The sequence below is a fragment of the Camellia sinensis genome, chromosome 4 (assembly GCF_055761805.1).
Source record: "Camellia sinensis isolate YWXY chromosome 4, ASM5576180v1, whole genome shotgun sequence".
Classification (NCBI taxonomy): Eukaryota; Viridiplantae; Streptophyta; class Magnoliopsida; order Ericales; family Theaceae; genus Camellia; species Camellia sinensis.
The window spans coordinates 48605842-48629476 of NC_138964.1; the positions used below are offsets into that span (position 1 = coordinate 48605842).

General features: G+C 35.3%; 1 protein-coding gene and 1 pseudogene across 6 annotated transcripts in view; one reads left to right on the forward strand and one right to left on the reverse strand.

Annotated features, from left to right (window-relative positions):
- The window catches only part of LOC114272242 (putative 26S proteasome regulatory subunit p27), a 116474-nt gene extending 97664 nt beyond the window's left edge, over window positions 1-18810 (forward strand). The window contains exons 1-4 of one of the 5 annotated variants that reach the window (XM_082924817.1): window positions 7692-7939; window positions 8035-8168; window positions 17321-17684; window positions 18029-18122. In XM_082924817.1, the coding sequence (XP_082780943.1) occupies window positions 8036-8168; window positions 17321-17684; window positions 18029-18083 (552 nt within the window). In that variant the 5' untranslated portion in view covers window positions 7692-7939; window position 8035 and the 3' untranslated portion in view covers window positions 18084-18122. Of the gene's footprint in view, window positions 1-7691; window positions 7940-8034; window positions 8169-17320; window positions 17873-18028; window positions 18123-18253; window positions 18581-18615 lie in introns of those variants that run through there. The other 4 variants (XM_082924819.1, XM_082924818.1, XM_082924816.1 and 1 more) reach the window with 4 other exon arrangements.
- Window positions 4008-7799, reverse strand: LOC114282092 (uncharacterized; annotated as a pseudogene). Its single transcript, XR_014365513.1, has 5 exons — window positions 7721-7799; window positions 7604-7662; window positions 6968-7499; window positions 4662-4727; window positions 4008-4566 (listed from the first exon to the last, which is right to left on the reverse strand). The product of XR_014365513.1 is annotated as an uncharacterized LOC114282092 (transcript).
- Window positions 18811-23635: the final 4825 nt, after the last annotated feature.

The following is a 23635-nucleotide window of genomic DNA, read 5'->3' on the forward strand; positions in this document are numbered from 1 at the left end:
ATTGGTTGAGTTCTCTGTATGCATCATGATCTATGGTATATTTGCAAATAGATGTGTGATTTAATTTCATCTTATTTGTCTGCTTCATATTGAAAGTGCAAAGTTCTAATTTTGAACTTTTTGGTTAAGAAGTTTGAATTCATGCAACTTTTGTGTTTTTTACTTCCATTGTTTTGAAGGTAAACAATCTAAAGGCAATATAATATTTTTATTCACGCATTACACCATATCCCATGGAAATTTCCATTATGTGGCAATGGAGGAAATCATTTTTTTTTCTATTAGTAGCATTTTGTTGGATACTATTTTATCATCTCTCAAAATTTTCACTGTCATTTGTCTTTACCAGACCTCAATTTATCCTACTTTAAGAGTTTCAGATGCATTTGGTAGTTCTTATGTAACGCCCTCAAAATAACAACATTAAACCCATCTGATAAGACATGCATTTACATATAAACTAACCACATTCCTCTATTCCTTAGAGTTCCATTACATAAGTATTACATGTTAACATCATAACAAAATGCCCTACGGGCTTACAGCTTTCCAAGTTAACACTTGGTTACAACAAAAGAGTACTAACTCGTTTACACATTAAGCCCTTGGCTTGAAGTTACATGTAATACATCAAAAGTTAAGCAACAAAAGTATGCCCGCCTCTAGCCTCCCAGCTATGTCCTTGGAGGTGGCATGCTACCAGTACCTGAAAATGATATTCCCATATAGGGTGAGCCACAGCCCAGTAGAAATATACTAAACCAACCATGAACAATGACTAAAAGATTAGCAATTGATAGATGGCCAACACTGATACAATCACATAAATCATATATTTATGTCAAACGACTTACAAGTCCCAATTACTTTTCATTTCCCCTTTTTCAACAGATAGGCATATAAGCACTACCCACATGCTCAACAGATATGTATAATAACAATATCCACATTCTCAGATAAGCAAATAAGCTATATCCACATTCTACAACAGATATGTATAACAACAATATCCACAGATAAGCATAAAAGCTATATCCACACATCACAAAGATAAGCATATAAGCTCTATCTTCACTTCTTTAGACAAGCATATGAGCTGTATCTACGGAGTTCATCCCCTATCTTCTCCCATCACTATCCGGTTTAGAGGTACATCCCCTATCATCCCCTAAACCGCGGAGTACATCCCCTATCTCCTCCTCTACACAAAACGTATACAAACACAATGGTTCTATATACAATCACCCAATACATACAGTTAATGCATTCTATCAACTGTCAAGTTCCATGACACATTTCATTGATTAGTTTCAGTTTGCCTAATCATCATGCATTGTCTACAACAATCACGACTATCCTCCACCGATAGCCCAAAGCAGTTATTTCTAAACAGAAAATAAATGCACAAATGGATATTCAATCAACATTTCATTTCCTCATTTCTCGCCATTAATTATCCCAATTAATCAATAATGTAATTAGGTCATTATCCATAATTACCATTTCAACCCTTAGGTCCCATTTTCATCAATGATTTAACATTCATTCAATTTCTCTATGCCAAACATGCATCCAGGTTTATTATGAATAAAACCCCAACTTTTGTAAAATTACACAAAAGCCCCAAACTTTCACAAAATTACCAAACCAAGCCCAACATCTCAAAATACCAAAATTTAAAGACAAAATCCATAGAGAGGAGTAGGATATCCCTACCTTGAAGTTTAAGCCAAAAAGGAGATGAAGACTCGAAGATCAACGTGCTCCAAATCCAAACTTTTTCAGATTAAATCAAAGCTCTCAACACCCTCTATCTTTTTAACAAAGGCCCTAGGCTAGATTCACACTCTAGGGAGATCAAATCTTAGAGAGAATATAAGTGTAGAGAGAGAGTGTGTCGGATCAAGGGTTTGAAAGAAGAATGAAGTGAAAAAGTGATGTTTAAAATCGCTACTGTCCGCTGATATAAAACACTCTCGCTCGAGCGAAGACTTGGTCGCTCGAGCGACCAGACACAGAAAACTCTCGCTCGAGCCAAGAATTTCTCGATCGAGCGACTAAAAACCCAAACCGCTCGAGCGAAGGAAGCTCGCTCGAGCCAAGAAAGATAGCTCTCAGGTCCAGAACCAGGTGCAACCGCTCGCTTGAGCGAGCCACTCTGGCTCGACCCATCAGACACGAACCCCACTTTCGCTCGAGCGACCAACTCCTCGCTCGAGCGAAGGTCCAAAATTCTGGGCAGCAACACTAGGCTCCCGAACACAACCAACCTGTAACAAACCTGCCTAACACATCCTATAACTCAAATATGAAGAAAAAGGAATGTAAACACGATAATAACCAACTACCAACATCCACGGACACATGTCCGGATCACTGTACAACAAAGGTAAACCCGAGATCGCTATATCTTAAAATGTTCTTTCTATCTGTCTTGTTTTATTAACTGCATTTTACAGGTCTTTATTTTGAATGCTCCTTATTTGGCTTCTGGAGCAGATCACACATTTGTAGTTTAAAATTGCCTTTTAGGTTTTAGAACCTTAGAATCACGTTGGAATCATACAATTTGACAAAAATAGGTGTGTCTTGTAGGGAAAAAGCTGGTAGCATCACGTTGTTCTGCATCATGAAGTTGCCCACTGTTTGCAAGTTTGTCAACTTGTTCGCCATGTCTATCAGTTCCTCATCTCTTCTTAGGCACCTATCCTTCCATACCTGGAGATCGCCTTCATGATTGTACTCATCTTGACTACCCTTCTTATTCCCATTTCAGCCCCTAGCAACATTGTTTGTCTCGGGGTCGACCTCTTGAGCTTTATCATTATTGTTCCCAGTATTAGGACCCATGTGTTCCTCTTCCTCACTGTAAATGTCAATCTTCGATCCTCACTTCCTGTTCGTTGTTGGCTATCTATTCTATATTAAGTTCCCATAGACGGCGCCAAATTGTGGGTGTTGATTTCCAACAACACAACCAAATAGGAAACTTAGCTGGAGAGCACGCGAAAGAATAGATTAAGCCAATCATCTGCTAACAAGAATATGAGAATATCGTGGCAGTTCTTCCACCTGGAGGCACTCCGATGATCAAGTCAATTAACTTATCTCTCAAAGATATCAAACAAGTACTGAATTCACTGAAAAATAAAGCGTACCTTAGACCCACAATGGTGCCTTACTTTTATAGCTAGTAGTGTCCTAGTCGTCGAGAAGTCTCACTTCATAGGACTTAAGCACAATGCTCATCTAGAACTCTGAGTTACATAGGAATAAACTCCTCGAGCTTTATCCTTATTCGGACTAAGAGTCTCCGCTTATCAAGGACTCTTGTACCTTACCCAAGTATCTCGGATTCTGCATTACCGCATCGAATATCGGCAACACCGCAATCATCTCGGCAAACATGACCCGCCCACATGGCACCTCAGCCGACATCTCAGAGGCACCATGGTCACGTAGCGTCATTCTCAAAATACTTCCCCACAAATATAATACAAATTAATTTTACATAATATTTTTCATATATATAACTACTAATTTGTAACAAAATTCCAATTTTAAATTTCTCTCATTTTTATTTTGATATTTCATTAGAGAATTAAAATATATATATATATATATATATATATATATATATTAACTATAGCGAAATAGAACAATTTCAAAAATGAATTATAAATTCAAAATTTAATCTGTGATTAGCGGATTAAACGGTGCAAATCAATGTGATTTTAATGGATTAGACAATATTTTACACAATTCTACCCAAGACTAAGACTGACAAATGTCTCCCCACTATTTTGAAATTAAACAAAATAAAAATAAAAATAAAGGATCTCTTTAAATAAGAGAGAAATAAGCCCAAAACCAGGCTAAGTCACGCCTTCTCCCACATGTCTACTTGTACCATCAATCTTTGATTTTAATAGTAATGACACGATAGTGAAAAAAAATGCTACAATCATTCAACACATTAATCTCCATCATCCATTCCCACTGAGGAATTACAAAATTAACACTGCATATATTATTAGGGAATCTGTTAAACATAGTATAATACCAGTTCATGAATTTCTAAGTTCTTTCAAGTCAAACACCAAGATAAGTCCATGTTTGCCAAAGTTTTTAACACAAGGCACTGTCATTAAACATGCAAGGAGGTCCTTTTCATGTACAAAAATTGCTCGTGTTGTGAGGGGAGCCCAGCAGACATTGTCCTCCCCTGTAAAGCTTGGTTTGAACCGAAAAATGCATATGTATGGTGTTTTTTTCCTCCTTTACATCAACTGAACTGATGATCACTTTGATGTCTAAAAGCTTGGTTTGGTTGCCTTTCGCTTTTGAGCACTCTCAGAAAGAGACTATCAGATCAGTTAAAAATCACCCACTTGAAATAACAACCTTCTATCGAGGACAAATTGATCCATACCTAACTTGGGCAAAGTAGCATCTTCTTCTGGAAGTTGTGTAGTGGAACAAATTCGTGTTATTAGGAACAATCTCTCAATGGTCATCTTCATTTGTTCCTGGGCAGTTGGATAAGAGTGCTTCCATTGATTCATACTGAGAAATGGAAGAGAAACTATCATCAGTACAAGAAATATGGCAACCTTTGCAAAGATGATTTTGTGGTAGAGAGCATTATTGTCACTACTTACTTGACATCCACATAAGAGGCAGTATCGATATTCCTCTCTCAGCTTTATCAATATATCTTGCAAATCCTGCATTAGTATATGGTTTGATCAACATCCACCAGAAATGTACAGGGAATGAGCTTAAGAATCAAAAGCAAACAATGACAAGAAAGATAAAGACGCAGTGCACTGCTGTCATACTGTTAGCGCATAAATTCCTACTTTTACTCGCCTCAATCAGTTTGTAATTCACTTAACTTGGTAGCATAGGTAGGTCTGTCTTGGTTTGCATACAGATTAAGCTAGCTTTCACCCAGTTCAATATGCAGACTGGTGCATATAATGAATAGACAGCTAAAAAAAAGGAGTTACAAAAATGAAAATTACATGAAAAGGGAGGGGAGGATATCGCCCAAATTATTAAGTCCATTAAAAGGGTAACCCAGTGCACGAAGGCCCACTAAAGTAGGGTTTGGAGAGGACAAGGTGTATGCAGTCTTACCCCTATTTCTAGAGAGAGTGTTGCCGGGACTCGAACTTGCACCACAGGGCCGCTAATGGCAAGCCTTACCATTGGGCGCTAACCCGCCCTTTAGTTTGCTATTAAGAAAACGCTGCAACTTGAAGATGCCAGCTAGCTTATCAAGTCCTACTTTCAATTTGGTTGAAATTTGAACGGTCTTCATAGCAAGGGGAGGCTAACATTGGTCATTTAGAGCCACAATCATTGGACCAAGGGAGAGAAAGTAGAAAAAAGAACCCCCCCCAAAAAAAAAGAGGCAGCCATCAGAAAATATTCTTTTGCCTACCTAAGAAAACATGAGACATTTGCAGAACAAAACCATATCTTTATAACGGTCTTATTGAAGAACAGGAATTAAAGGCAAGAATTACACCTTAAATTCCAATTGCATCGTATTTAAAACTAGGGTGTGATGCGATGCTATTAATTGGATGACACAAAAATTGGAATAAACAGTTGGGAAAAAAAAATCTTGGAACGTTAAGAGATATACACTTTAACCCAAAAATAAAATAAAATATGTAAGAACCCTACTAGTTCAGAAACCGATCATGAGGAGGCAATATTTGTGTTATTGTAGAGAAAAGGGGAACCTGTAGGAGAAGGGCCACTTTAGAATCACACTTGAATATCCTCATCAACTAAACTGGAGGTTTTATAAAACAATCAAGCGTGGGCACTAGATCAAATTGATAAAACTAGGTTCTGGATTAAATATCTGGACAAAGCATTAAGTGCCAGGTCAAACCCTAAATCTGTTAGCAATAACTTTCATAAAGCTCTCAAGCATTCATTCATTGAAGTGATATTCTGCTTTGCTTTGTACCCAAGCACAAAAATAAAATAAAGACAAATCAAGAGAGAGAGAGAGAGAGAGCCGTAGGAGAGGAAATGTTGTTGAGAACCCAGATTGCTTTGTGTATTGAGGGCATGGAGAGAAGCAATGCAATACCAATGAAAACTGCAATTCCTGACCTTCACCAGAAATTGAAGGTTGCATGTTGTAGCCTACCTAATTCTAGACTTCTAGTTCCATGGAGTTCCTGCACAATGAAAAGCAAAGAAGTACAAACACTTTTAAGATCGTGGTGTGTCTGTGTCAAACACCGCCACTGGTAGGACACATGTCCAAACACATCCTATCATTTTTAAATTTTTTTACACCCGAACAAACTTTGGATACTTAGGGAAGACGTGTTCATCACTTAGACACACATGAAACATATTATAAATTTAAACAAAATAACTTTAGCTCGAATGATAAAAATACTATGTAAAATTATATCTATTAATCCCCTTTCTTTAAATTTTAAACTTTAAAACTAGTGTTGTGTTTGTATTTTTCATTATCTTTAAATGAAATATTCATATATATGACATATAATAAAGGAAATAATTAATCGATGTTAACCCATTGTGATTTGGCCTCAGGGCCTGTTTGATTGGTTGGAGTAATAGTGATAGGATTAATAATCCATGGGATTAACCATTGGATTGACTGGCCAACTCAATTAGTAGAATAAATATGTGTGGGATTATGAATGCCTACCTTCGTATGGTATTGAATATCTCACGATTTTGTAGGATTAGAAGTCCTACGTATTACTAAGCCTGCCATCATTTATGTCATAACTACCAAAGCGCATTGGAGATTGGTACTTGATTACCAGTTCCTGTTCAATGTGAACAATTTAAATCAAAACATATTTATTTTGACTATATGTATAGGAGCAGCAAAATTAGCTAAAGTACACACAAATAAAACACAATCATGTATATATGCGAGAAACAAATATGGTCGTACCTCTTCGGCTATTATCTCCTCTTCCTCCTCTTCATTTTCGGCGTCCTCTTCATCCTTTTCAGCCTCTGCCACCACCTCCTTATTCTCCAACTGCTCCAATGTTGCCTTCGCCTTGTGATAATTCACCACAATCTTCCGGCTCCGCCATTGCTCTTTGTGGCGGCACCAAAAATCCTCCATCAACGCCTCCTCCTTCCCCCTCTCCCACTCCATCCTCTCCTCTTCCCTCTTCCTCTTCTCCTTTCTCGAGTCCTCCTGACCAATCCCAACTCGAGTTTGTCGAATCTCAAGCCCCACGGGCTCCGCAAGACCAGAACCCTCCTTCCCCAGCGTGGACCCTAGTGTGTAACCCATCTGTTTCAACAACTTGAAACCAATGTTGGATTGGGGAATCACTGATTCTAAGCTTGCTAGGGTATTTCGGTCCTCTTCTTCTTGCGTTTTCTCTCTTGAGTTTTCATTGTTCTTGCCAGTTTAGGGTTTTGGGTTTCTTGTCTGAAGGTTGGGAAATTTGGGTATTGTTGGCAGAGACCTGAATATAATTATTGTTATTGTTGTTCAGAACGTATGTATCTATATCTATTGTGAAGATATATCTATATCTATATACATATACATATGAAACTTGGAACTAACCTTTGCCGAAGATTTTGAGGGGGCAGTGGTTTCGGGAGGAAGGAACTGAGAGAGGTCGCCTATGTATGCAAACCAAGACAGACCTACTTATGCTACCAAGTTAAGTGAATTACAAACCGATTGAGGCGAGCAAAAGTAGGAATTTATGCGCTAACAGTATGACAACAGTGCACTGCGTCTTTATCTTTCTCGTCATTGTTTGCTTTTGATTCTTGAGCTCATTCCCTGTACATTTCTGGTGGATGTTGATCAAACCATATACTAATGCAGGATTTGCAAGATATATTGATAAAGTTGCGAGAGGAATATCAATACTGCTTCTTCTGTGGATGTCAAGTAAGTAGTGACAATAATGCTCTCTACCACAAAATCATCTTTGCAAAGGTTGCCATATTTCTTGTACTGATGATAGTTTCTCTTCCATTTCTCAGTATGAATCAATGGAAGCACTCTTATCCAACTGCCCAGGAACAAATGAAGATGACCATTGAAAGATTGTTCCTAATAACACGAATTTGTTCCACTACACAACTTCCAGAAGAAGATGCTACTTTGCCCAAGTTAGGTATGGATCGATTTGTCCTCGATGGAAGGTTGTTATTTCAAGTGGGTGATTTTTAACTGATCTGATAGTCTCTTTCTGAGAGTGCTCAAAAGCGGAAGGCAACCAAACCAAGCTTTCAGACATCAAAGTGATCATCAGTTCAGTTGATGTAAAGGAGGAAAAAAACACCATACATATGCATTTTTCGGTTCAAACCAAGCTTTACAGGGGAGGATAGTGTTTGCTGGGCTCCCCTCACAACATGAGCAATTTTTGTACATGAAAAGGACCTCCTTGCATGTTTAATGACAGTGCCTTGTGTTAAAAACTTTGGCAAACATGGACTTATCTTGGTGTTTGACTTGAAAGAACTTAGAAATTCATGAACTGGTATTATACTATGTTTAAAGATTCCCTATTAATATATGCAGTGTTAATTTTGTAATTCCTCAGTGGGAATGGATGATGGAGATTAATGTGTGGAATGATTGTAGCATTGTTTTCACTATCGTGTCATTACTATTAAAATCAAAGATTGATGGTGCACGTAGACATGTGGGAGAAGGCGTGACTTAGCCTGGTTTTGGGCTTATGTCTCTCCTATTTAAAGGGATCATTCATTTTTGTTTTTTTTTTTTTTTTTTTTTAATTTCAAAATATTGTGGAGCCATTTGCCAGTCCTAGTCTTGGTAGAATTGTATAAAATATTGTCGAATCCGTTAAAATCACATTGATTTGCACCGTTAAATCCGCTAATCACAGATTAAATTTTGAATTTATAATTTGTTTTTGAAATTGTTCTATTTCGCTATAGTTAATATATATATATATATAATTTAAATCTCTAATGAAATATCAAAATAAAAATGAGAGAAATTTAAAATTGGAATTTTGTTACAAATTAGTAGTTATATATATGAAAAATATTATGTAAAATTAATTTGTATTATATATGTGGGGTAGTTTGAGAATAACACTACGTGACCATGGTGCCTCTGAGATGTCGGCCGAGGTGCCATGTGGGCGGGTCATGTTTGCCGAGATGATTGCGACGTTGCCGATATTCGATGCGGTAATGCCGGAATCTGAGATACTTGGGTAAGGTACAAGAGTCCTAGATAAGAGAAGACTCTTAGTCCGAATAAGGATAAAGCTCGAGGAGTTTATTCCTATGTAACTCAGAGTTCGAGATGAGCATTGTGTTTGTGTCCTATGAAGTGAGACTTCTAGGGGACTAGGACACTGCTAGGTATAAAAGTAAGACACCATGTGGGTCTAAGGTACGCTTTATTTTTCAGTGAATTTAGTACTTGTTTGATATCTTTGAGAGATAAGTTAATTGACTTGATTATCGGAGTGCCTCCGGGTGGAAAAACCGCCACGATATTCTCATATTCTTGTTAGCAGATGGTTGGCTTAATCTATTCTGCCGCGTGCTCTCCAGCTAAGTTTCCGATTTGGTTGTGTGGTCGGAAATCAACACCCATAATTTGACGTAGTCTATGAGAACTTAGTATAGAATAGATAGCCAACAACAAACGGGAAGTGAGGATCGGAGATTGACCTTTACAGTGAGGAAGAGGAACACATGGGTCGTAATACTGGGAACAATAATGATGAAGTACAAGAGGTTGACCCCGAGACAAATAATGTTGCCAGGGGCTGAAATGGGAATAAGAAGGGTAGTCAAGATGAGTACTATCACGAAGGCGATCTCCAGGTATCGAAGGATAGGTGCCTGAAGGACATGGCGAACAAGTTGACACTTGCAAACAGTGGTCAACTTCATGATGCAGAACAACGTGGTGCTACCAGCTTTTTCCCTACAAGACACACCTTTTAAATACTATTTTATGATTCCAACGTGATGCTACTCAGTAAATTCCCAACGTAATTGAAACATGCGAGGGAAATGGATAAAAATTTTAGTTTATGTTTCATTCACATTTCCCTCATCTAACCTTTTACTTTGCCTTCTCAAATCCTTACCTAAATCCATTATCCAAACACAGCCTTAATGACACTGCATAAAATTGGCTTGATAGATTTTATATTTATTTCTTTGAAATGGTGGGAACAGATCCCATAATATAGCTGGTCCGATTAGTTTGATTAAGACTATATGAGTTTTGATTTATTTGTTTGAAAATAATTGCGAGATTGTTATCCATGTTTACACCACATATTCCAACTCTCTAAAGTTACTAAAGTTCAACCAGAATTGGAGTTTAAAATAAAATTTGCCTAGAATATCATGATGAGCCATGATGTCTTTTCCATTATGGACCACTTCTGTTTTTGTCATTGTTGAAAAGTTTATTTTTAATGATCACCTGATTGGGTAGATTAGGTGGAAAGTAGTTGAATCATGGTACGGACCATTATACAATTGTCACGATTTGTTTAGGACAAAATTTAGATGGTCTAACCTCTATAATCCTATAATTTCATTAATGATTTATGGTAACCTAAATAGTCTTCTTGTTGATTATGTCAGCTAAACAACTTCTTGCCAAAGAAGTTAAACAAATGCCATAATGTCACACTTCATACTCTTATTATGATTATTATGCTACGACTAGCTTTTTGCAGGTTTTACTAATGCCAGGTCATAGATGAATTTGGGTCATTCGACAAATATATCTGGAGCTTTGTGAACTACAAGCCTATAATTAGCAGATTTCGTTACCCTCACCAGATTCCCGTTAGCTGCAGTGAATCTTACCATGAAGTTGGTTGAGTTCATTTGTAACCTTCTATTGCTTTAGATGCAGTTCACGTTTACAACTGTAAGTCATATTTATGTGAAGTGTTTTTTTCCCCTTCCCTAATCTGTTGATAGATTAAGTTGTAGATAGCCAACTGGTTTGAGGTAATTGTCACTTGGTGCTAGACTGTCAAGATTACCTTGCGATTGAATATGGATAAGCCTTGCTTGCCCTACAACCTCTTAAGTACCTTCCATCTTGCTACCATCCAACACAAACGCATGCGTGAGCGCACGCGCGCACACACACAGAGTGTATCAGTAGTCCCCTCATCTTCACTGAAAATATTTGTGACCGGCCCCATAGGAGCCACATCATCTCCCATTACGGGGTCTTCACTCTTCACATGGTAAACCCTCAGGAGTGCCTTGATACATTAAGTAATTCGTGTTAAGCATAATGCTCAGGATAAGGCTCAAGCTGACTCTGCAACAGCTGCACCTGCAACAGCTGCACCAGCAGCACTAAAGCTCTGCAACAGCTTATAGTTGATACAAGATAGCAGCTGTATAAGTTTGTAGTACAGCTCAGCTAGAGGTTGCAGGTTGTTAGTTTAATAATTAGTTTGTTAGAACTAGAGTTAGATTGCAGTTATGGTTAGGTTAGGAGGTTAGAAGTTGTAGTTAACAAATAGTTGTTTCTCTATAAATACAAGTTCTGTAATTCTATCTTGTATTGAATAAAAAGAGTCAAATTCTCTTTATGGTATCAGAGCCATTAAGCTCTTGCGAGCAGAAATCCTTTGAGATATTTTGGCGATATTGCTATGGCTTCTTCAAACCCTACACCTTCAAGTTCTTATTTACCTGCAAATCTTACACTCCTAATTTCAAACCTGAATGCTTTTGTGCCTACGAAACTTGATTCAACCAATTATATTGTCTGGAAGAGTCAGATTCATAACATCTTGAAAGCTACAAAGCTTCTTGGATTTGTTGATGGTACTATCATATGTCCATCTTCTATTGTGATTGATTCAAACAATAAAGAAGTTCTGAATCCAGATTACACACAGTGGATCACTATTGATTCACATCTGTTGAGTTGCATCACAGCTACATTGTCTTCGTCTCTCTACACTTCTGTTATTCATTGTCAGACTAGCCATGAAGTCTGGTCTGTTCTTGCCAAAAGGTTTACATCTCTTTTGAGATCTCATATTCATCAGTTGAAAAATAAACTCAGTCGTATTGTTAAAAAAGGTTCAACAATGGAAGAATACTTGAATCAATTCAAGTCCATTTCAGATCAGCTTGCTCTAGCTTCAGCACCAGTTAACGATGAGGATCTGGTGCTCTTAGTTCTTAATGGTTTGCCAGATGAATACAATGCTTTCAAGACCACAATTAGAGCTCGATCTGATCCTATTTCCATGGAAGATTTGTCTTCCTTACTGTGTTCAGAGTCTATTCATATTGAGTCTTCTCTGAAACAGACTCATACAGCTGAAATTCCATTTGCTTATTCTGTAACAAGAGGAAACTATAAAGAAGGTAACAGAGGAGGTCATCGCGTTTCTTTTCGAGGCCGAGGTTCCTCTCCTAGAGGTTCAGAATTTTTCAGAAGTTCAGAAGGTTCCAGAGGTTCAGAGAGTAGTGGTAGGTTCCGAGGCAGTTCACAGCATGGTAGTCCTCTCAGAGGTAGTGGTCAATATCACAGAGGTAGGCCCAACTTTAATCCTAATAATGCTGTGGTTTGTCAGATCTGTGGAAAGCTGAACCATACTGCACTAGACTGCTGGTACAGAATGGATTCATCTTTTCAGAATAGTTCACAGAATAGTCCACATCAATCCTCCTTTATTCAAACCAGTCCCACAGCCTATATTGCTTCTGCCTCACCTTCATCTGTAGCATCCACACCTTCATCCTCTTCAAACTGGTTTCTTGACTTTGGTGCAACCAGTCATATGACTAATGATCTTGCTAATTTCTCCTCTTATCATCCCTATTCTGGACAAGATCAAGTTGCTGTCGGTGATGGCTCCACTCTACCTATCACTCACACTGGTAAGGGTCTTCTTCCCACACCTACATTTCCTTTTCAACTTCACAATCTCCTTTATGTTCCTTCTATCTCCTCCAACTTACTTTCCATTCATCAACTAACTAAGGACAACAATTGTACTGTTACTTTTGATTCTCATTCTTTTCTGATTCAGGACAAGGCTACTCAGAAAGTGCTGCATAGAGGATCTTATGCTCATGGCCTCTATCCCCTTTCTTCATCATCTTCTGCATCTTCTTCTTCACCAGCCTGCTTCTCCTGTACAAAGCAATCTGCTGCATCTAACTGTCCAAAGCAGTCTGCTGTATCCAACTGGCATTTCCGGCTGGGTCATCCTTCTTCTCAAAAATTTCAGCATGTTTTAGCACACAATAGATTCATGCATTCATCTCCTGTACATAATTCCAATAATAACTCTGCTCTGTGTGAATCCTGCTGTGTGGCAAAAAGTCATAGATTACCTTTTTGCTTGTCTAACTCTACTGTTAACAAGCCTTTAGTCCTTATTCACACAGATGTTTGGGGCCCCTTTTCCGCCTCTTATTCTGGTTATAAATACTATGTTCTCTTCATTGATGATTGTAGTAAGTTTACTTGGATTTTTCGTCTTCATTATAAAAGTGAAGTTTTTTCAAAATTTCTGGAATTTAAGGCCTTTGTTGAAACTCAATTTACTACTCATTTTCAAATTTTAAGAAGTGATAATGGGGGAGAATACCTTAGTCTTCCTTTTCAAAACTTTCTTAAACAAAAAGGTATTGTTCATCAATTAACATGTCCTCATACACCTGCTCAAAATGGTGTTGCAGAAAGAAAACACAGACATTTAATTGAAACCACTATCACTCTTATGCATCATTCTTCCATGCCATTGATTTACTGGTTTGATGCTCTTGCTACTGCAGTCTTCTTGATCAATAGATTACCTACTCTTAAGTTGCAAAATCATACACCATTTGAAGTTCTTTTTCATCACAAACCAGATTATCAGTTCTTAAGAGTTTTTGGTTGTAGGTGTTATCCTTGGTTAAAGCCTTATTCTTCTCATAAGCTCCAACCAAAATCTATTCCCTGCATCTTTCTTGGCTATCAACCATCTACTAAGGGCTATAGATGTCTTGACCCTCTTACTCAGAAGATCTACGTGTCTAGACATGTTGTGTTTGATGAATCTCTTTTTCCTTTTAAACAATCTTCTTCTAGCTTTTCTTCATCTATCTCCTCCTCTGTTCCTACTCTTCCTTCTTTAATTAACTTTTTCTGGACATCACTTCCTCCTAAATCTACAGTCGTATCTCCTCTAGTTACAGAGGCTTCTTCTATATCTGCAACAGCCGCACCTACTCTGTCTGCAGCAACTCTTCCTACTTCTGCGGCTGTTCCTTCTTTGTCTACACCAGCTTCTCCTTCAGCTTCTCCTTCATCTGTAGCCCCTTCATCACTTCTGTCTGCTCCTCCTTCTTCTCAATTGCCTATTTCATCTCTCTATATTGATCTTCCTCCAATCTCTTCTTCTCATCCTCATCCTATGATCACTAGGTCCAAGAGTAAGACTCATGTTGCTTCTTCTTCTTCCCTTTGTCTTCTTGCTTCTACAGAATCTGCAGATTCTACTGAGCCACAGAATTATCAAGCAGCTGCTCAGTCTCCAGCTTGGCAAGCTGCTATGTTAGATGAATATCAAGCTCTTCAAAACCAAGGTACTTGGTCTTTAGTTACTCTTCCTCCTGATAAACAAGCTATTGGCTGCAAGTGGGTATTTAGGCTCAAGAGAAACTCAGATGGTTCTATTGCAAGACACAAAGCTAGACTTGTTGCTAAAGGCTTTCTTCAAACTGAGGGTGTAGATTATCATGAAACATTTAGTCCTGTAGCTAAACAACCTACCATCAGAGTTCTCTTATGTCTAGCCCTTCATTTTCATTGGCCTATTAAGCAACTTGACATTTCAAATGCCTTTCTTCATGGCATTCTTAAAGAGGAAGTTTATATGCATCAACCTCAAGGTTTTATTCATGCTAATCATCCATCCCTTGTTTGTAAATTGCACAAGGCCCTCTATGGCTTAAAACAAGCTCCTCGAGCTTGGTTCTCCACTTTCTCTTCTTTTCTTCTTTCTCATGATTTTGTTCCTAGTCATTGTGACTCCTCTTTGTTTGTCAAACACACCTCTACTTCCATTACTGTTCTACTTGTTTATGTAGATGATATCCTTCTTACTGGGAGTGATCCTCTCTATATCTCTACTCTTGTTCAACATATGCACTCAGTTTTTTCCATGAAAGAGTTGGGTTTACTCAACTATTTTCTTGGTATCTCTGTTACTTCTTCTCCTTCAGGTTACATTTTGTCTCAGCCAAAATATGCTTCTGAAATTCTTGCAAAGGCAGGCATGAATGATTGTAAACCATATTCTTCTCCCATGGCTACTAAGGTTGTTCTTCCTAAGATGGACTCTTCTTTTTCTCACCCTAGTCTTTATAGAAGCCTCGTGGGTGCTCTCTAATATCTTACACTTACCAGACCTGATCTCAGCTTTACAGTTAATTATCTGTGTCAATTTTTACAAAACCCTTTGAATAGCCATTTTTCTGCTGTTAAACGACTCCTCAGATATCTCAAGGGTACCTTAAGTCATGGCTTGCATTTCACCTCTGGCCCTCTTGTTCTCAATGCATTTTCAGACTCTGATTGGGCTGGCAGTGCTCTTGATAGACGGTCCACCACAGGTTACTGTGTGTTTCTTGGTCCCAATCTCATCTCTTGGTGTGCTAAAAAGCAACCAACAGTTTCCCGATCTTCATCTGAGGCCGAATATCGTGCTTTAGCTCAGGTATCTGCTGAGTTGAGTTGGCTTGGCATGCTTCTTGCTGAACTTCATGTCTCTGTGGCTGTTCCTACCTTATGGTGTGATAACTTGTCTGCAATTGCCTTGGCTCACAATCCAGTCTTCCATGCTAGAACTAAGCATATTGAAGTCGATTATCATTTTGTTCGTGAGAAAGTTGCTGCCAAGAAACTTGCTATTTGTCATATTGCGTCAACTGACCAAATTGCAGATATTCTCACAAAGCCTCTCTCAGTTTCCAGATTTCAATACCTTCAGGGCAAACTTCAGGTGTTTCCCACTTCTCTCAGTTTGTGGGGGACTGTTAAGCATAATGCTCAGGATGAGGCTCAAGCTGACTCTGCAACAGATGCACCTGCAACAGCTGCACCAGCAGCACTAAAGCTCTGCAACAGCTTATAGTTGATACAAGATAGCAGCTGTATAAGTTTGTAGTACAGCTCAGCTAGAGGTTGCAGGTTGTTAGTTTAATAATTAGTTTGTTAGAACTAGAGTTAGATTGCAGTTATGGTTAGGTTAGGAGGTTAGAAGTTGTAGTTAACAAATAGTTGTTTCTCTATAAATACAAGTTCTGTAATTCTATCTTGTATTGAATAAAAAGAGTCAAATTCTCTTTAATTCGTTAGGGTTATTTGCCTAGCCTAAGCAAGGGTTTATCAACCACCAAATGTGGTAGATCGGTGCACTAGTGCGCTTGATGCCTAACTGCAGCCCTAAACAAGAAGTTACTGAGTCAAAATATGGGGAGCGGCCTGAGTGACCTAGCGATCCTCACCCTCACCCTTGCTATCGCCCATGCCTAGTCGGCATCGGAGCCAAGCCACCCTCGCCCTTAACCATGCTCACTTGGTGAGCCATGGTTCAAGACCATATAGCTTGGCTAGGACGAGCTCTTGCCTAGCCATAGCCATAGCCATAGCCACTCTTGTTCGGTAGCAAAATGGTTCAGCTCTTAGCTTCTCCATGTTTTTCGTATTGGACACCTAGCACTTCGACAAGGGTGTGAGATATGTGTTTGATACTTTTCATTTGTCACTTCTTGTATATTTGTATTTAACACTATCATTATATATTTTGTTGTATAATTGCTATAAAATGAGTAAAATGCCTTTTTGATAACATTATTTTATATCCCATAGTAGATTAAAAATATAAAAAAATGAGTGTATCCTTTAATTTGAAGTTTGAAGGGTTCGATCTCTCGATACGCACTCGAAACCAATACTCGAGTCCATATAACATAGCCTATAACGTCCTAGCTAGGACTTCTATATAACACCATCTCTATTGCCATTATTTTGACATCCTAGGCTCTGGGAGCAGGGCCTAGGTATAGTTTACAACTATTGTTTTTCAATGAATAAGTTCCTTCTATAGCAACAATTTCATATTAGAAATGAGTGGAATGGTATAATGTTCTTGAGTCAAGTTTTGAAATACTTGATCGTTACAGGTTTTAGAAAGGATTTTTTTTTTTTTTTTGGATATTTAGTTAAAATTTGAATTTTATTTGCAACTAATTGACTGTTTTTCTTCTTTATATTTGTAAGGTAATGTTGAAGGGTCAAATAATCAGGACTTATCTGTTAATGTTGATACATCTGCATCCTCCCCCCACAATGTACTTCATGGAAATACTATCAGTGCCATGGATGTTGATGCAACTGTCAACATACCATTTGCATTGGTTGATGAGATAGCTGAGGCTTCTCCAGCACCTGAAGATGGCTTACAACTTGGAGACCAAATTGTGAAATTTGGGAATGTGGAATCTGGTGATGATTTGTTGCCAAAGCTTGCTTCTGAAGCTCTGTCCAATCAAGACCGTGAAATACCTGTAGTGGTTTTGAGGCAAGGTGCACTTATCAACTTAACAGTCACACCTAGAGCGTGGCAGGGCCGTGGCTTGCTGGGGTATGTTTGTCATTCCACTTTTGCAGTGCTCCCTTTTTTGTTTAGATTATCCATTAAACCTTTTATACTGTCATTTCTAGCTGCATTTTGTGTGAAAATATTAGTATTTGCTGGTTGATTCTCACAATTATCACTCATATGTTCTCTTTAACATTTCTGTTGTGAGATAAAAGATACATTTTGTCCTAGCAGATATTATTATTCCAAAATCTAGCTCCCTTATCCCTTCCAAATTTGAGAAAAGGCACTTGCAAGATGAGTATATTTTGATGAGAATGTTATTGTGAAAAATTACTTCTGTTGCAGCCTCTAAAGGTTGACTCTTTTAATGTTTGTTGGAATAGATGGTTTCTGCCCATGAGGAGCAAGCTCAATGGGGGATGTTCAAACAAATTGTAGGCTAATGATTCTTATAGTTATTTTCTACTAATGATTGTTATAATTATTTTCTACATTATTAATCCTTAAGTTTAGGTCAAAGCAACCTTAAGTGGAACAGTTGACAGAACAGAGATTTCACTGTCAAGTTAACTGTCAATTAACTTTCAATTTATGTGAATTATTTGCAGATGTCATTTCCAATTCCTATGATCATTTACATGGTGCTTTGATGAATAGTGATGCTTCGGTTAGGCCAGCCAGAAGACAATGCCCCAGTAGATGTGTTCTGAACATTCACTCTCCTCTTTGCCAGTCCATAGGGGTAAAAGGATGGTTACTGTCTTTTAAACTCCTTCACATATTTGGATTTTATATGTAGCATCTGTGTGAAACTTCCATTTTGCTTCATTCCTTTGTGGATTCTCAAATCCTCTTTAGTGCTTGTGGACATATCTGAAGGAAGATGTATGGATCTATTTTAATTTACTAAAGCATATTTGTGTTTGAACTTTCAACTCAAGAATCTAATGGTTACCAATGACAATAACAGGAGGGAAGCATTCTAGAAAGGTTGAGGGGCTCACGGGGCTCACCACATGTCCATTTCGGTGGTTCGAAACGTTTCATTTTGTAGGGCTCGCCGTGTATATCGTCTATGAAAAAAATTAAATCGATTTGATAATCGTAATCTTTTTATTTTATTATATTTGTTTATGAAAAGAATGGTTGATCTATTTTAAAAACATATTTGTTTATGTTTCAGAGACTTGAGCAATAAAATAAAAACAGGCTATAATTATTAGATTATTTGAATTATTTTTTATAGACCTGCATTGAGGGACCAAGTAGATCAAGGAATGAGGGACCAAGGGATCCTGCTGTGGTGTGCTGGTGTGATATTTTCTTGAGTTTTTTTTTTTTTTTTTTTTGATAATCTAAACCGTTTATGTTGTAAGATTTGTTGAGTAGATAATTTATGTAAAAAATCAAATTGATTGAACATTTATAGTTTTGTAATAAGAGTACATTTGTTTTCAAAAAATAAATGATTAACATAATATTGATATTTTTTTTAAAACGATTAAAATTTGATTGTAGGATGGCAGATGTGTGATTAATTTGATCTTTTATATGAATAATATACTTTTAGATTATTGAAAAGAATTTGAAAAAAGTCTCTACTAGGACACCACAGCAGGATCCCCTAATCCAAAAATAAGAGGGCATGGTTTAAATCAGAAACAAAGTTGGAAAATTTGCTACTTTTGTATTGGTAAGATTTTTGTCCATTTGTTAGGTTTGGAAAATGTTTCCATCTTTATTAAATAAAAAATATTTTTGTTCTAAATTAGCTCATGTTGGGTTGGTTGTGAATTTATTTATTTTATTGCATCAAACATCAGAAAATAGTGAAAGTATTTTTAGTGTTAATATTCCCTTTGCATTTTATGTTTTAGGGTTGTATCAACAAAATTGGTTGTACTTTCCAGCAACCTTGCAACTACTAATTTATAACTAATGTTTTCACTTGCATGAATTTTATTTGATAAATGTAAACCATACAATTTGACAAAAAAATTTAAAATGTGTACACCAAAAACATGTGTAGGATTAGAAGTGAGAGAATTTGACTTGTGTCACATGATCATCAACATCTCATAGTTGACACACCAAGGTCACGTGTTATATTGGTCATAAGCATAAATTGTATCAAATAGTCTAGCACAGACTTTTAAAATAATTTTGTTTGAGAAATTACAAAAAAAAAAAAACCCATGGTTTAACTCTTGTAACAAAATAAGCCCTCAGTTTTTAATTTTATCAATTTATAACCCTAAATTTTTTATTTTATTTTCAATCTAAACCATCTGCCTATTTCCATTAAGTAAAATTGATGAAAAAAAAATATATTTTAGTCATTAAACTTAATAAATCAAATGAAAAAAAATTAAGATTTAAGTTGACAAAATTAAAAACTCAAGATTTATTTTGTTGCAAGGGTCAAACTTCGGAGTTTTCTTAAAAAAATTAATTTTCTCTAATGTTCTTATAAGTAACTCTAATAAGTTACACCGAATAGCTTCAATTGTTGTTTTGTACTCTTGATCAACAAAAAATTATAGCACACATTAAGTGAGCTATTCTTTATTTCTTGGCTACATAATAAAAGTGAGTTATTATGTTTCCCCCAAATTCCTTTTTCGAGGGAATTATAAAATTAAAAAAAAAAAAACTCTAAGGTTTGAATCTTATAAAAAAATAAATTATGAATTTTTAATTTATCAATTTAAACCCTAAACTTTTGATTTATTTAAACTATTTGTCTATTTTCGTTAAATAGAATCAATAGAATACTTATATTGAGCTTAATAATTAAAATACTATTTTTTCATCAATTTTACTTAATCAAAATAGATAAATAATTTAAATTAAAATCTTGAGTATTATAGAAAAGATGAAATCGTAAAAGGAACTACTCGCTAATTTCTTTTACTAATAAAAGGTAACTTTTTAAACTTCTCAAATATATTTGGTTTTCTAAATTCTAAAATAGTCAAAAAATTACGAAACAATTCTTTAATTTTATTTTTAGTAATTTTTAAATTTTGTTTTCTATTTTGAGCTAATTTTTAAAAATTTTACGCCTGTAGACAATTTTACAAATTAAAAAAAGTAATTGTTTTCTTTTTTTGAGAAAAAGAAGTCTACTAAATGGAAAAAAGACAAATTTTAGCCCTCTTAACTAAAAAAAGATCACATTAAACTAGTAATTTGTACCAATATTAACCTTTTAGTTGACAATTTGTGAATAAAAATTGACTTATAATTTATACTTAACATCTTAAATATTATACAACGCTTAAAATAATCTTAACTTTTAAAAAAAAAAAAAAAAACTTATTTTCTTTTAACGTCCCACTCGGCAAACAACTGTGACAGCCATTCAAATATTATAAAATGTTTAAAATATTTTTTTTTTAAGAAAAATTTGTTTTCTTCTAACCTACTGGCCACAACAACCATGGTAGCCAAAGTGTAGGTAGCAATGATAGCTGACGTGGGTAGAAGAAATGAGGAAAATAAAAAGCAAAATAGAAGATTTTTTCATTTATATAATGATTTTTTAAAGGAAATTTAATATTAGTACAAATTGATAATTTAATGTGACAAAGTGTATTATTTTTTAGTTGAGAGAATTAAAGTGATACTTAATGTGTAATTTACCTTAAAAAAAAATAAAAAGTAAAAAAAATGAGCTTGTATCCGGATATATCAATACGGTAAATTTTTTTTAAAAAAAAGTAGGATACAAGTATGGATAAATACATTTGTTAAATAAATATTTATTTTTAATTTAGAATAATTTAAAAATTAGTTCACTAGTTTAGTTGGTTAAGATTTAACTTACCATTCACATTCAATGTCAAAACTTAGACATAAATATGTTAGAATAGATGAAGTGGGATATCATTGATCACAATTAAATGTCATTATATTAAATAATTTACAAATCAAAACTTAATTTTAAAATCATGTTAAGTATTAAAAAAAAAAAATCAATGGAATTAGTTTCACCTTTACATAAAATAGTACTATGCTGATTGAGGTACAACTTTACAATAAAATTAAGAGGAATTTTTTTTAGCAAGTGTTTTATATACTCGATACATATGTAAAAATATCATACAAAATATTAATATCTAGTATTTTGCAGTACGAGTATGATATGTTTATCGAAGTATTCATATTTAGTAGGTTTATATATATAATCTTACACCTATGCTTCGGTTGATTCATTAAAAGATAGAGTTGAGTGAAATAATCATTTCTTGTTCTTTATGAAATTAATTAATCCCTAGCACAACTTTACAAGTTATGGAGTCGAACTGTAACACAACTAACTTGTTTGGAAAGTTAGAAGACAATTTTCAACATCCACCTCATGAAACATACATGGGGACTGTTTTCTTGGTGAGAATACCTCATTTTAAAAGCTAAAAAAAGACTATAAATATTGAATGATATATGCATATCAACAATTTTATGATTAGAAATAGCTCAGTTGTTTTACAAAGTTGACTTTGGAACTTTTATATTAATTGTGACAGTCTGGACACTCTCATACATACATACATATATATATATATATATATATATATATATATATATATTATATAATAAAAGGATAAATTACAAATATACCCCTTTAGATTTGCTTAAAATATGAATTATCCTTATGGTTTGAAAAATTACAAATATCTTCTTGTCATAATTTTTTATTTAACAGAATTAATTGAAAAAGTGAAATTTCTAACTGTTCATCTAATTGAAATAAAAGTTTAACATTATTAAAAAATGTTAATTAACTTGATAATTTATTAATAATAAGACTTATTTGTTATGAAATTAGAAATATTAGGGGGCATAATGTAATTTCCAAAACTACATGGGGTAATTTGTAATTTAAGTAAACCTCAAGAGATGTGTTTGCAATTTACTGTTAATAAAAATAGGAGTATTTTTGAATCATTAATATATTTTTGTTCTATTAGGATATTTGGACGAGTTAGATCCGTTCAAACTATAGAATAACAACTGAGATATATTTTCTAAAAATGGTGAATTACACTTACACCTCTTGAGGTTTGGATTTAATATATATCACCCACTGACATTTAAGAAATTACACTAACCCTCTATCATTGTAATTATTTAGACGAAATGAAGATATTGAACTCATGCATTCTCTATTTTCCTACTTTGCTTTACTTCTTCTATTTTTTTTCCCCTTTCCTTTGCTTTACTCTTTTTTTTTTTAATGCAATTTCCTTTATTTTTTTACTAGGAATTGTTGCTTTTTATATAAGCAGGGGGATTTGTGAAATGAGACTATTAACTATAGGGGTGAGAATGTAATTTTCAGAATGTCGAGGGGTGAGATATAATTGGACCAAACCTCAAGATTGTCAAAGTAATTTACCCTTCTACAAAAATATCCTATGTGTATATTTTTTACTTTCTCGCTATTCTCTCTTACTTTTCCTATTTTACTTTCTTGTTACTCTCTCTTACTTTTTTCTTTTCTTACCCACCATCAGATGATCCCATGAATAATCTCATGAATGATCTCATGATCCCATCTTCCGTCCTCCTTCTTTTTATTTATTTATTTATATTTTCCCTCCTTTTTTTTTCTCCCTATTTGTTTTTTTTTTTCTCTCATTTTGTTCATTTATTTTTATTTACACCATACATTCAAGAACATACACTAGTTTATATATAATATAAAATAAAGGGCGAATTACACTAAAAATCCCTATAGTTTGGGGCTTGTGTCACTTTAGTCCATAACTTTTCAATTGTGACACATTTGATCATGAATTTTGAATCTTGTTCCAAATAAGGGCAATTGAATATACCATTGCTCAATTTCAATGGCAAAATCGTCAATTTGATAAAATATAAATTAATTTGACAAAAATAAATGTCAAAAAATTATTAAATTTTTAAAAATTGTTTATACCCACCAAAGATAAAATTATGTAAAAATGATAAATCTTTTACACATT